This window comes from Chelon labrosus (genome assembly GCF_963514085.1).
Source record: "Chelon labrosus genome assembly, chromosome: 9".
Classification (NCBI taxonomy): Eukaryota; Metazoa; Chordata; class Actinopteri; order Mugiliformes; family Mugilidae; genus Chelon; species Chelon labrosus.
The window spans coordinates 27,566,013-27,581,338 of record NC_140359.1 but is presented as its reverse complement, the minus strand read 5'-3'; the positions used below and the strand labels follow the sequence as shown (position 1 = coordinate 27,581,338).

General features: G+C 41.4%; 1 protein-coding gene across 1 annotated transcript in view; it reads right to left on the bottom strand.

The window, feature by feature from the left end:
- Positions 1-5,238: 5,238 nt before the first annotated feature.
- The window catches only part of kcnt1b (potassium sodium-activated channel subfamily T member 1b), a 74,764-nt gene continuing 64,676 nt past the window's right edge, over positions 5,239-15,326 (bottom strand). Inside the window, exons 25-30 of the mRNA XM_084551403.1 lie at positions 14,776-14,873; positions 13,927-14,010; positions 13,711-13,839; positions 11,537-11,834; positions 6,426-6,510; positions 5,239-5,412 (exon numbers count right to left, since the gene is read on the bottom strand). Coding sequence (XP_084407529.1) covers positions 5,292-5,412; positions 6,426-6,510; positions 11,537-11,834; positions 13,711-13,839; positions 13,927-14,010; positions 14,776-14,873 — 815 coding nt within the window. The 3' untranslated portion in view covers positions 5,239-5,291. The remainder of the gene's footprint in view (positions 5,413-6,425; positions 6,511-11,536; positions 11,835-13,710; positions 13,840-13,926; positions 14,011-14,775; positions 14,874-15,326) is intronic.

Here is a 15,326-nt window from a genome sequence, read left to right as displayed (position 1 = left end):
TCAAGAGCAGCTCCATGAGAAAGGAGGCGAGGCCAGCGGAGACCAGCAGACCGAGGCCGGAGAACAGAACCAGCAGAACCTCCCCAGACGATGAAACCCTCCTCTCCGGCAACGAGTACGCCTTCATGAACCTGCTGCACGAAGTCGTCCAGAACAACGGCCGCTGGACCAGAGAGAGGTGGAAGCAGATCCAGGTCAACAAGCAGCGGCGTTAGAGCTGAGGTACCGCACTGCTTCACTCACTCATGTACAGCTGGCTGGTTTTCATCTGTTGCTCTTCAATTTATTTGATTCATCTCAGCTGCTGGTGCAGTTCAGGATTAATTTACCAAGAAGATTTATTTGGTGAGCCTCCTGACATTGAAACATTAGTGTGATAACTCTTCTCATCTCTCGGCTACAACACAGAGATCGTTACTCGTTACTATTCGTTACTCATTGCTTTTCGTTACTCGTTACTTTTCACTTTTCGTTACTTGTGACTTTTTCCGTTACTCGTTACTGTTTCGTTGCTCGTGACTTTTTTCGTTGCTCGCGACTTTTTTAGTTGCTCATGAATTTTTAGTTACTTTTCCGTTACTAGTTACTTTCACTTTTTTTTACTTGTCACATTTTCGTTATTTGTTACTTTTTTCATTGCTACTTTTCGTAACGTGTGACTTTTCTCGTTACTCATTACTTTTTCATGGCACGTGACTTTTTAGTTACTTTTCACTTTTCGTTACTCGTTACTGACCTCTAAAAATGTCGGTCCTCATTACCCATAATGCACCGTGCCTGTGCTTCAACACCGTATCATTACTTGGAACGTCTGCATTATTTAAACATGGCTCCACCCTCACTGCCAGGGTTGTAGCCTCTTTATTTTTAATGCATGGATGAATACGTGCACTAATCAGCCACAACATTAAAACCACCAAACTTTCAAGTGAATTACATTGATCATCTTGGTGCAAATGTCCATGAAGGTTCGTTCTCAGTCATCCAGGTCATGGTTTATCCAAAGAATGTTAAAGAAAGGCGACAACTGGACTTGTAGAGTTTCTTGGAGACGTTTCATCCAAGTCTTCGGTTCTAAAGGGCTGGTGGAGGAGTTGAGGTTTAAATGGGATGCATCTGTAGGTGTCTCAAGTTGAGATGGGGGTGAAACATCTGGATTTTGAGACTGTATTGTAGTTTGATTTTCCCAAGAAGTCGCCTAAAGATGTTCCTATTTAAACCCCAACTCCTCCACCAGTCCCTTAGAACTGAAGAAGCTACTTGGATGAAATATCTCCAAGAAACTCTCCAAGAAACGCTACAAATCCAGCTGCCTCTCTTTAACAATGCTTGGGATATTCTTTTAGAAGCCTGAGGTCCAGTACCTTGCCAGTTGGGCCTGACTTCACTCTCATCGTGCATCATATTACTGACTACTGCGAGAGCTGCAGTTTTGTTGGGTTGTTCCTGACCACCGCAGGAACCAGGAACCAGGAACAACCCAACAAGAGCTGCAGTTATGGAGATGCCCTTACCCAGTCATCCAGCCGTGAAAATTTTTCCGTAGTTAATGTATCAGATCCTTGCATTATTCAGTGATTGTGACCAGGTGGTCTTAATGTTATGGCCGATTGGTAAACACGTCATATTAAAGATGAAACTTTACTAATCAACACTCTTCTGCCTTGTAAAGCGAATTCCATGAATTAATATTTTCCTTGTTTGCACATTTACAAAAATGAGATTCAGACGTGTTTCAGTCTCAGACCCGTTCTGATGAACCAGTTCTAAAGACGTTAGCTTCACCACCTGTAGCTAAGCTAACAGAGCAGCTTCACATTTAACAGGAGGTCACAAGCATCAGTCTTCTCATCTCAGTTGTAGCCAAGAAGTAGATCGAGTGTTTTTCTAAAAGCTCCCCGATCAAAAACTGTGGAGAAGATACAGAAATGCATTTGATTATCTTCACATGATGCTCTCTGAGTGGGAAATAAAAACCTCTTTCTTCAGTCATTGGATCTGGCTGCATGCAGCATTTATTTGTTCATAGTTTTTTTTGTATGTGGAGAAGAACACTTCTCATAAGAAATAGTACAAAATGGATAAACCCTTTTGGACGATGACTCAGAAACAAAGAGTGGAGGTAAACGGAATACGTCTGATAACACCAAGACGACATGCACGATCCATTCATAGAAATACATGGTATCAAATAATGGCTCCAACCTGCAAGCAGTGGACTGGTTATGGGTGTGTCTATAGCCTCGGGACATCAGACTAAATGTCCTGATAAATGTACAAAATGTTTCGTTCTTGGCAAGCTTGTATATCAAAACATGCTTCTTCTTCTTTTGTTTTTTTGTTGTAGTATTTGCATGCCCCTTGTTGGTGTTATAAGTACAGACAGTAGGAGATGTGAAGTGAGTGATGGGATTTGTGAGGACACGGGGGAAGATGAAACGTTACGGAGTGAGGTTAGTCTCAAAACGGTCACAACTTCAATTCACACGTGTGCAAAATAAATAAACAGCAGTGTGAATAAATATTATTTTAGTAATTTTTTAAATTGCAAATTCACAAATCTCATTTCCTCTTTTTAAAAGGCTGTAGAAATCTTAAATTGTATTTTTGGCACGACTTCACCCAAGTCCCATCTACTAACATGGAGGGGGCGGAGCTTTTATGACCTATACTGCAGCCAGCCATGATTTGGCTTAATTTTTGAGGAGCTGTTCTGCCGTCCATCTTTATATCCAGTCCATGGTTGGTGCTAAATGAGAAGTGCTGAGTTACATCAGTTAAGATGTTTTTTCCCCAACAGGATTGATATGTCTCACTCTGACCAAAGTCCAGATTTCCCAGATTCCTGGTGACACATAAATGCACCACGCATTTGTGGATCTGTGGCTCTGAGCAGCCAGAAAACTGTCCCAAACTTCATGTGCATGCACCTTTTTGAAGTTGAACGATCAGATTTGTGAATTTGCAAAAATAATATTAATTAAACATGCATAAAATAATAGTATTTACTCAAATTGCTACGTGTGCATTTGTGAAATTATTTTTGCACATCTTAAAATATACTTTTGTGACGCATTTGGGCTTTGGTTGGTTGCACTTCTCGTATGTATCATGTAGATATGAATATATGGTTCAAATAAGCTGCTTGATCTTTCTGGGATTCTTCTTTTGCACCAGAAATACAATTACGATTTGTGTACAGTTCTTTTTAAATGCAAAAATTATGGGATTTGTGGCATTGAACGATGAGATTTGTGAATTTGCAATAAAATAAAGTGCCTAAAATAACATTTACTCAGCCTGCTATGTGGTATTTGTGAAGTTATTGTTCACGTGTGAATTAAAATAATGTCATGTTTTACCCTCGTGACCGTTCTGAGCCTAACCTGACTCCAGACCACGTGAGCAGATCTTTACACAGAGTGCATCCTCCAACACGGTCACCCACACTTTCACTCCTCAGCTCTCCAGCCCCGTAAAAACGGACACGTCTGAGGGGCCACAGTACATCTCAGTGGGACACCTACACTGTAAAACATGAACGTAGAAAATATAAGAACATTGGCAAATCTCAAAGAGAGAAAACAAATATTCCAACTCCATAAAAAATGGCTCAACCCAAGTTAAACTTGTAACTCAAACAAATAAATACACGACAGGTTACTGCACGTTTGGCCGTCTGTGCTTCATAGGAATGGTTGAATACTGTCCACTGTGTTCTACAGATTCAGATTAAAGGGTCATGCTGTTAATGCTCTACTCATCCCCCCCACCCCAAGAGCTTAGTGCAAAAAAATACTTCAAGTCCTCTCTCACTTCTCATCTCTATTTACAGCGAGTCGACCGAACGAACAAGCAGCAGCAGCAGACGGACGAGGACAACGACGGCGGCGACTCGAGGTCAAACACTGGCACGTACACAGGGAGTGGTTGGTGGTCCTGTACATTTAGGAGAGGAGAAGGAAATCTGACAGAAATAGACCACGTCTGCCAATATCTGTGCAAAACTGTTCTGCTACCACTCGTACTGCAGCTCCAGAAAAGTTAGGACACTGGAAGATCACAATAAATATTTACCAGCAGATGAATTCAAGTTGAGGGAATAAAAACAACAGAGCCTGACCGATACTGAGCTAAAGAAATGTGGCTGATACATTTTTCTTTCACGTATTAGATGATAAGATTGAACCCAGTCTCATATCGGTCCTGTGCAATGAATCTAAAGCTACAGCCATTAGACAGTTAGCTTAGCTTAGCACAAACACTGGAAGCAGGGGGGAAACTGCTAGCTTAGCCTTCCTGTACCGCCATAAGCTCACCAAGTAACGGAGCTTGATTCATCCGTTCAAAAATGTGCAGATGTTTTGTGCACCCTCTCCCATTAGCTTAACCTTTCATGCTAAGCTAAGCTAATCGCCTGTTGATTCTGTCTTTTATGAGGGGTGGCATAAAGCTTCTCATCTAATTCTCCAGAAAGTTTAAATTGGTTGGTAAAAGTGATATTTTACTGAATGAAATGTTTAAATTTTTACTCAAATATAAAATAAATAAAACTTGGGATAAACTCGACTGATTTGTTTTTTCTTTTTTTCAGTCGGCTGTAGACGTCTCGGTCAGGCTCCAACACTGATGCAGAATGACATAATTTACCTATATAATATTTACAAAAAATTAATAATAATGGCACGTAAAGTAGAGCAGACGGGAGACACTTATAACAATGAAATAAATAAACAATTTTCACTTATTAACCGATAGAAGGACTATATCAACAGGTCGAGAGTAAAAATAAAAGAAAAATCTTGTCTGATAAAAAATAATAAGTTAAGAAAAGTGCACATGTACGGTAATTCCACGATAAATGCTTGAAAACATAGAAATTGAAAGTATTAACTCTTTAGAAAAACGTGGTTAAGATTGGGGGGGGGGGGGGGTCATGTCTTCTCTAAGTTTGGGTAGAAACCAAGTCCTGGATGGAAACATGTAAGAGCACAGAAAAACCTCAAAACTCTGATCTCTCCGTCCTTTGGTTGGGAGGCGTTTTCAGGTCCTGCTCCTGTTTCAGATGTTTGTTTTTTTTAGGGGGGGGTTGAGTGGTACTTGTGCAGGGGGGAGTCGGGGGGCGAGGCACTCTTCATGCATCCTCCTGTAGCAGCTCGGTTGGGAAACAGCAGGGTCGTCTTTAACGATGTCGTCGCTGCTCTCGTCCCGAGACGAACCTTCATCTGTGTGAGACGAGCCCCCGGGCCAGGCTTGGAGGGTTAAGGGTCGGGGTGTCGGTGTGGGGGGTTTCAGAGGTGAGTCTCGTCTCTCGTCTCTGTGCCAAAGTCCTGCTGGTTCCTGGCGCCGCGGGGCTGCCCCACCTGTGAGTCCTCTGGCATGTGAGCCAGCGGGTCAGAGCGAATGATGTACCTGAGAAGATGAAAACGACATGAGGAGCAGCAGCTGACCTCTGGGTTTGACCCTCAGTGGAGGAGGAGGGATTGCACCACAGGAACAAAAAGAGTTGATTTAATTTTAGTCTAGAGCAGGGGGTTCAAAACATAAGGCCCACAGGCCAAAACTGGCCCACCAGAGGGTCCTATATGGTCAGTGGGATGAATTTTTAAAGTGTGAGAATGACCTAGACGACATTAACTGAAATTTTACAATAAAAGTAACTAATATTCATAATTTGTCCACTAGGGGTCGCACAAGAGAGAAAAGAGGATGAGGAGAAGGAGATGGGGAAGAAGGATGGAAGGAAGAAAATGGGGATGGAGGAGAAGAATAAGAGAGGAAGGAGGAGAAGGGGGAAGAGAAGAAGAAAATGGGGATGGAGGAGAAAAAGAGGGATGAAGGGGGAGGAGAAGAAAATGGGGAAGGAGAGGAAGAAGGAAGGGTGAAGAGATGAAGATGAAGGAGGTGGAGGAGGAGAAGAAAATGAAGAAAGAGGAAGGGGTAGAGGGAAGAGAAGGAGAAGAAAATGGGGAGGAGGAGGAGGAGAAGAAAATGGGGAAGAGGATGAGAGGAAGGACGAGGGAGATAAAGAATAAGAGGAAGGAGGAGAAGAAAATGGGGAAGGAGAGGAAGAAGAAGAAGGGTGAGGAAGGGGGAGAACAATGAGGAGGAGGGAGAAGAAAATGAGGAAGAGAAGGAGAGGAAGATGAAAGGGAAATAAGGAAGAAGGAGGAAGAAAGGGAGGAGGAAGAGAAGAAAGAAGAGAAAGAGAAAGAAGACAGAGAAGGAAATTACATAAGACACATAATTGTCTCTTAGAGTAGTGGACATAAGTAAACAGCAGAGGGCAGCAATGTGCAGAAACTGAACTTCACTTTCTTATAATAATATATAATAATTCTATAATAATAATCAACTCTATAATGTTTCTGTTCATCATTGAGATCATGAAGACAGGACAGTAAACAAAGACTAAAGGTCCTCACACGATGTCGTTGAGCTCCAGCATGGTGTCAGGAGGAGGGTTGATGAGGACGTAGGACAGCGTGTTCTGGTGGTCGTTCATCTCATCTGAGGAACAGAGACAGAGGAGACGTTCAGAGACGCTCTGCAGATCCCCCCCTCCCCCCCCCCCCCTCCCCCTCGCCCCCCACCCCGACCACTAACAATATAACACCCCCTTGTTTTCAGCCCTTCAGTCAGGACAAAGTCAAAGTAACAGATCTGAGACGGGACATAGACAGAGGCTGGTTAATTAAATAACTGTTAATTAAACAGAAGGAACAGGTTTAATGAGTGACACTGGATCAGTGTTAGACAAATACTTATTTATCGCTATATTTGATTAGTTATCGTTACACGTAGCGGCCTATGAACTACAGGAAGTGACGAAACTATTCTGTTTACAACAGAACAGCCCCGCCCACAGAGGACACAGTGTCATTCACTGACCTTTAATTTGAAATGTTTCTGAGTTATTTCTCTTTCTACCTGATAACTAATCAACTCTTGCAGCCTCTGCAGACTCTGGTTACAAAAGCTGCATCAAACCTTTATTAACAGTTTTATATATATATCAGATTAAGGATCAGTAGCAGGAAGCTGACATCTAACCTGATGTGTGTGTCTGTGTTGTGTGTTTGTGTGCTGGTTGCTCTGAGGCTCCTACTTGCGTTGTGTGATGGACGGAGGGAAGGGAAAGGAGGAGGAGGGCACCTGTGTCTCCAATGACAACCCACCTGCTCGTGGCCCTTTATAAAAGCCGGGCGGGGTGGGTGGGTGGGGGCGGAGGTGGAAGAGAGAGAAGGGCTAACCGTTACTGACTTGGTGGAACAAGGGGGGGGGGGGCTCACATGCTGCCTGCTGCTGACCCCAAACAGCAGCGCATGCGCAGCTTTCCAGAACGCAGCCAACATGCAGACGGCGTCCGCCGCTGCGCGCGCCCTCAGACCATTCCACAAAGGCGGCAGGTTGCCATGCCAACGGACGACACTCAGACCCACCCTCCCTCCCTCCCTCCACGATTTGGTGTCGAGTGACATGTGACACACCCACAGACACAAGAGGACATGCTCCCAGCATCCATCCGTCGGACCGGACCAAACGCAGCAGAGCGACTCAAACCAAACGGAGCGAAGCAGAACACATTGGGAGTGTGAGAGTGGAAGAGGTTCAGGTCAGCTCCCTAATCCATCCAAATAATTAGTTTGACTATCCAGTGTATTAAATATAGATCACACCATGGCCACGGCATCCTGATTGGTTATAGTTGTGTTTTTTTTTTTAAGTCGTTTTGGCTCTGTAGTCCAGGACAGGTGTGTTTGCTCTTCTCTAAGGGCGTTGCAGCATTTGATCGATTTGGAATCAGTATGTCAAAATGCTTCAAAACAAAGAAAAAACAAGCAAACATACGGCCCAGGGTCCAATCTGGCCCCGCGGGATGAAACTGCATAGAGCAAAAATTATATAGAAGACATTAAATGTATGTTTTCAATTAAAGTAGCATCTAATCTTAATTTCTCCACTAGGTGTCGCACTATTTTAGTTGCAACGCAACACAGCAGCAAGGAACAAAACTACACTTGTTTTTCTTTATTTCAAATTTCAGGATGTTTATAAAATGTTTTTGTAAAATGTTAGTTCAATAAATAAGATAATCCTTTATTTGTGATAAAACAGAGCGAAAAATCTGGAGCTATGGATGTTACTGGACCGGGACACTTGAGATCTGATTGAGCTGAATGTGGCCCCTGATCTAAAAGGATTTGCCAATTTTTCTTTCTCTATAAAATATGTTCTTTATATCTACAGAAAGATGTAGAAGAAGAAAACAAAGATGTTTGTTTTAAGACCGATACTGATACCATTGTAAAAAAAAATATATATAATAATAATTCCTTTAAAGTATTTTCTTTCATGTGTTAGATGATGAGACTGATCCCACTCACGTCTGTCCTGTGCAGTAAAGCTAAATCTACAGCCATTAGACAGTTGGCTTAGCATAGCACAAAGACTAGAAGCAGGGGGGAACTGCTAGCTTAGCCTTCCTGCTCCTTTATATCTATAGAAGGAGCATGTCCTTTTTCTGCTTTGTACAATCTGAGAAGCTTTTGCATTTTTACCTTAAAGTGGTGTCGACTGTAGGTTCGCACATCATTATTAGCTGATATTCCACCTAAATAATTTTAAATGGGACGTCTGTCAACAGCCAATCAGAAAAAATCTACCCTACACACCTACTGCAAGTAGTTATGAGCAGATCAGCAGTGATGCCACGCGCCAGAACTAATTATTTTCACCAGTTTGAGACCCTCATCCAATAATAAATTACCAAATATGCACTATATATACATAAGTTAGTGTTACTTGCTGAAATAAACTTTAATTTAAAGCATCATCAGTTTATATTTATGACCGACCTGGTTGTAATCTCCATCCTCGCCACTAGATGCCACTATACCCCACACACTGGACCTTTAATTTAAAGTCAGGGTTTTATTTCAGATCGCTGGACTACAGAACCACAACGAGTTCAAACTGTTTGTAGTCGGCTTGGCCATGGTGTAAAGTCATAATACACTCTAAGGTGCAGTGACGTAGGGGAAAATAAGAGACGGGGCGGAGGTGAAGAATGCCACGGAGCGCCATTTTTTTTCTTCCTCCGACATCTTTATTTTCTACATCAGAGCACCTGGTGCACATTATTCTTTGGAATACATTTTCTAAGCTTCCATCCACAGACATAATGCACTCCGCTCCACTCCTTTAAGCCATACTCCGATTGCCCTGCAGTACTCTAGCCAGTTGGGACGTCACCTCACGGGAACACAATGCAGAGAAAGTACCAGAGGCAGAAAGGGATAGAGATGGAAGTAAGAGATGGGTCTGCTGTTTTTAACCATTCACTCAGACGTGGACACACACACATAAACATAAAATACACGCACACGCACACTCATGCAGTAAAGTTGCAGAACTGTGATCAACCAGCTAACCTGACGGCCTGGTCCCCTCTGTATACGGGTGCTCTGAAATGTCCTGCAACTCTAAGCAACGGTATTCACTGTTAACTTCATCGTCCTAATTTCTTCACTCAGAATTAATTAACTGTTTTAAAGACAATGCAGAGATTCAAAATAAGCATTTCTGTGGCTAAAGTCAGTGCTCTAATCTTCTCTGGATGCTGGTGAAAGGACGAATTCCTTTCTCCACAAGATGGACCACTCACATGTTGCAAACAGTTAGAAACGGCACACAAATTACCTTGCAAATATCCTAGATTTACTCGATTCATGACATCGCTCGCAGTGAGATTAGAAACATCCTCTAAAAGCCGGGAGGGAAGAGGAAGAGGAAGAGGAAGAGGAAGAGGAAGGGGGAGGCAGAAGAGTCAAGAGAAAAGGAAGAAGAAGAAAAACATAAAAAGAAATTAAAAAACGTCAGGCAGGCCGGAAAATGCATTTGCAGTTTCAAGAAGAGCATCAAAAGTATGAGAGCAGTGCAAAGAAGCCATGCGTGTCACAGAATCACTTCCACATTATTCATCCTGATCCAGTCTTCATCACTACGTTCTTCCTGAGATGCGACTAATTTGGAGACTGATTCTGCTTTCGTTTAAATGATGAGAACTTAATAAAAGAAAGAAGTAAATGAAGCAGATGTGACGGAGATGAGGTTCAGTGCTTCGTGAATGACGTGTTGGTATGATGGTGACTGTGTGTGAGTGAATATGAGGTTCTTGTGAAGATGATGCAGTGTGATGTTAACGATCTGAACTCCTATCAAGGCTCGCAGCAGCAGTGAGCCTTGATAGGAAATGAGATGAGATAAAGAATTAACTGGAACACAGACTGGAGCGTTTTAGTAAATGTCCCAGAAACACATCAGCGACCGGCCGAGAAAAGAGTCAGAGAGCGAAGCGAAAGAATCTAGTCCTTAATTAAACTGCATGGTATACATGTGAATGGATAACCCTGCAATATGGAGGTAGTGGGAGTCTGTGCTTTGACATGTTAAAGGGGAACTACTGTTTTTTTACCACCTGGACCTTATTTCTGGCATAAAATACGATCGTTTACTCACCCATATAACCTCTGCGTTATTTGTAGTCGTTCGGGAGATATTTAGATCTGCGTATATCCACATAGTGGGAGTGACTGGGGCACCGACGCAGCCGCTAAATAATGCATCATCTGCCGCGAAACTCGCTCATTTCACCAATATTTTGTTATCGTACGCTAGTGCTATTCCTTGTTGAGTCCGGAGTTACCTGTTAACATCATCCGGGGTCTGTAGATTGACCTATAGACTAGCACTAGCGTATCATAACAAAATATTGGCGAAATAAACGAGTTTCGCAGCAAATAATGCGTTATTTAGAGGCTGCGTTTCGGTGCCCCAGTCACTCCCATTATATGGATATACGCTGATCTAAATATCTCCTCAACGACTCCAGATGACACGTAAGTTATATGGGTGAGTAAACAATCGTATTGTATACCAGAAATAAGGCCTTGGTTGTAAAAAACAGTAGTTCCCCTTTGAGTTTCCACTTGTACATCGATTCTTTTGTGTATACAGTGTTATAGAAATACTGTAGTAGAGGCAGCTATAGTAGTGATGTAGTAGTAGCTGTAATATTAGTGGAAGTGGTTATTGTATAGGTTTTGTTATTGTATAGGTTTTTTGATGTATATGGTTCTTGTTTCTGCATCAAAATGTCTTGAATCACACATTTTCATTAACAATTTATTGTGGAAGTGACATTAAGATCTTGAATCTTGAAATCACATCTTTCTTCGTTCTTATCGGATTAAAAAGTACGTAAATTTAATCTGCTTCCCTCTGATTCTTCCTTCACTCACTGAGATTTGACTCGACCGGTCACATTAAAGAGAACATTTATAGAACTGAGACTCCAATCTGCAACAAACATAATTTGCATTATTATTATTCAGACACATTAATACTAATCAGGATTTAATAATTAAACGTTCAATAAAAGGAAATACTACTACAAATTAAATTCTAGTTAAATACTATTAACATAACAAAGGAGGGTACCATCTGCAGTATGTCGCCCCTCCTCCCCACTCACCATATCCCACGGTGGGCAGGCCCAGGTGCTTCATGCGGTTCTTGACCAGCTCGGACAGCTCCTGCCGCTCGGAGCGCCGGTACAGGTTGAGCCTCTGCTGCGAGATGCGCTCCGCCCGGCTCGACGGCTTGGTGCTCTTCCTGCTCAGCCGCCGTGCCCACTGCATGCTCTTCTTCCTCAGCAGCGGGTGCTCCGACTGGTCGCTGGTGGTGGAGTTCCTGTGGGCCGTCTTCTCCTTCCAGGAGCCGCCGCGGTCGCGCTGCTCCTCGCCCTGCTCCACGTTGATGGACACCTGAGACTGGACGGGACGAGGGAGGAAACGATAAGCGCTGGGTCCTGGTGAAGATGCATCCGGCTGCACGACTTTAAAAAGCTCCAAACCTCTTTCTTACTTTTTCAGAACTATCAGAAGATATGAATGATATCATTAGGGACATTCTTGTCCATTTGGGCAAATTTTTCCTCTTCATCTGGCCATCAATTCGGCCGTGTTAGTGAATGTGGCACAATTTTTCTCTCTACACAAAGTTTGAAATAAAAAAATAAAAAAATAAAAAAATTCTAATACGTCAACAGAACACTGTGGAAAAAAATGACTCCCCTCAAGTCATAAAGTCCATAAAATCCTTGCTGTAAAACTTAACTGAATAATATTTTTTCTGCTTTTTGTTCTGCATAAATCTTTCAAACCACTTCAGCACTTTACAAAACTACCAAACTTAAATCATTTTGAGTTAAGTTTGGACATTTTTGTCTTTAATGACTCAAGAGGGTAGTAAATTAAACTGATGCCTGATATTATTCATGGTCAAAAGGTCACAGCTGACTTAAACCTTTGAGGCCTGACATATAAAATAATATTTTTTAACTAAAGTGCTTATCAGACCTTTAAATAAAATCCCAATTAAAAAAATACATTTTAAACAAAGAACAATTTCCACATATAATGTAAATGATGTTATAGCTCCTGTCTATAGTCTACTCACATTTAACGAACAAATCCATCTGTATAATATCATAGTACCTCATTCAGACATTATGTATATCCTGCTCATTCACCTGTATATATAGTCTCACCTGTACGTAGGTTTTGATCTGTAAATATTGTCCATATGCTGTAAAAAACAACCTGTACCACACTACTTATATACCACACTATTTATGTCATGTGCACTCACTGCCTATTGCACTTCTGGTTAGATGCTAAACTGCATTTCGTTGCTCTTTACCTGTACATGTTTGGTGCATAAAGCAATTAGGCAACTTTTTTTTTTTTTTTTTTTTTCTTTACATTAAATGCATGCAGTGATGCATATTTTAAGATGACATTAATCAATAAAGTTTATTTAAAAAAAAATGAAAAGAAAAAATTGTAGCAGATTGCGTCATGAAATGTATTACAGTAAAGGTAGAGGTAAATGACCACAATCATCTGCTGTGTCATATTTGATCCACAACTTTTCAACAGGATTTTACTATAACATAATATAATTACAGGTTGCTTCAATAAATAAAGTTACGTCCAAAAAAACTAGAAAGTCCGTGTAGGTGGACGTTTTGGAAATGGCTGTCAAAAGCTACAGACTGCAGCGCATGAACAAATCCACTAGGGGGCAGAAGACACGTGAGGGGAGTATGGATTATATTGGTGGTGCAGCAGTCTCAGAAACTCATGGATCAAATATGACACATCCGGATGTTGTCGGCTCACAGAAGCACATTTGGATCTTACCTGTACGTAACTGTCCTTGCACTGAAACAGAAAAAGGACGAACAGACATCCAAACAAATAGAGATGCAATGAAAGATGGAGGCATCCAAAGCAAGCTCAGTTATTATTAAAAGCATCAAAAGCAGCACATTAAAACTGGTGAGTTTGTCTGTGACTGCAATAAAATGGGGAACTTTTGATGTATCAAAAACAGCCTGAATTTGAAGTTTTTCTACTTGCACGGCGGCATGAATTTCTAACATCTACAACATCCTTAGCCAATGATGCAACATCGTAATTAACACACACATGCTCAAATAAGGGAAAGGCAGCTCAGGTTGAGAAAAATGAAAGCAGAAGGAAAGCAAAGCGAGAGCTGCCACCATAAAAAGAACCTCGTTATGACAGGAAACAGAAACTCAGATAAGATCAGATATGAAGCATTTAGTCAAAGTGAACTTACCTCTGAGGTGGAGAACATGTGCGACTCTGTGCGGTAGATCCCGATGGGGATCTCAGCGCTGGAGGAACAGAGCTTCTGGAAGAGTCGGCCATACGTCCTGATCCACAGGTCCTCCTCTGTGATCTTCATCTGAGGAAACAGAATAAACATCTGAGTCACTGCACAGTCACTAAACACAATGAAATCATTCAGTTGTGTGGAAGCATTCCTACGTACAGCACACAGGTACCCAGAGCCAGGAGTGGTGTCCAGACCGAGTAGAAGCCTCGCTATAGCGATCATGTAGTCCTTAACAAATGACTGTAAGAGAAGAGAGAATGACTGAGGTAAAAACTCTGCACTGAACAAGTACTTAGATGAGACTAATTTAACTTCATAGTACTTAGATGAGACTTTTTTTTTACTTCATAGTACTTAGATGAGACTTCTTTAACTTCACAGTACTTAGATGAGACTAATTTAACTTCATAGTACTTAGATGAGACTTTTTTTACTTCATAGTACTTTAATAAGACTTCTTTAACTTTATAGTACTTAGATGAGACTAATTTAACTTCATAATACTTAGATGAGACTTTTTTAACTTCATAGTACTTTGATGAGACTTTTTTAACTTCACAGTACTTTGATAATATGAATTTAACTTCATAGTACTTAGATGAGACTTCTTTAACTTCATAGTACTTTGATGAGACGTTTTTAACTTCATAGTACTTTGATTAGACTTTTTTTAACTTCATAGTACTTAGATGAGACTTCTTTAACTTCATAGTACTTAGATGAGACTTTTTTAACTTCATAGTACTTAGATGAGACTTCTTTAACTTCATAGTACTTAGATGAGACTTTTAAACTGTGACAATATTATTTTAGAGGCTTTTCATCCAGAACTAATTTAAAGGTAAATCTGACTTTTACATGAAACAAAACAAAGGTGCCTTGAGATGCAATAACAGCACAAATTCAAAGACACGCATGTTAGTTTTTATAAAACCACCAGCGGATATGCGTCTATATTTATCTCGACTCATTCCAAGGTGAAAGCCCAGAGGTGCGTTATCTCACCTGGTACAGCAGAGTATCCAGCATGCTGATACTGAACACCCTGCCTGCAGCGAACGGAAGCCGGAACATGAAGGCCAGGTTGGAGCCCTTATCTCGCTCTATCTGAAAAAGTAGAAAAAACTGATTCAACAAACGGAACAAAGACTCTTTACTGGGTGTGAATGATATGACTGATGATCCTAACCTGTTCTTTAGTCAGTGCTTGGACAAAATAGACAAAAAGAACATTTAAATGCACAAGACAAAACACCAAGATTGTACAAAAATTATGAACCCCATAACTTAATTCTGTCAAATAATACTATACAGTGTACACCAATCAGGCATAACATTATGACCACCTTCCTAATATTGTGTAGGTCTCCCTTGTGGTGACTCATCAGAGAATGGACATGGGCCTTCTGAGGGGGTCCTGTGGTGTCTGGTAACAGAATGTTGTTAGTGGGGGCCTTTGAGGGGAGGGGCCTCTGTGGATCATCTCACAGATACTTGATCAGTTTGGGATCTAGTGAATTTGGAGGCCAGGTCAACACCTTGTGCTACATGTCTAA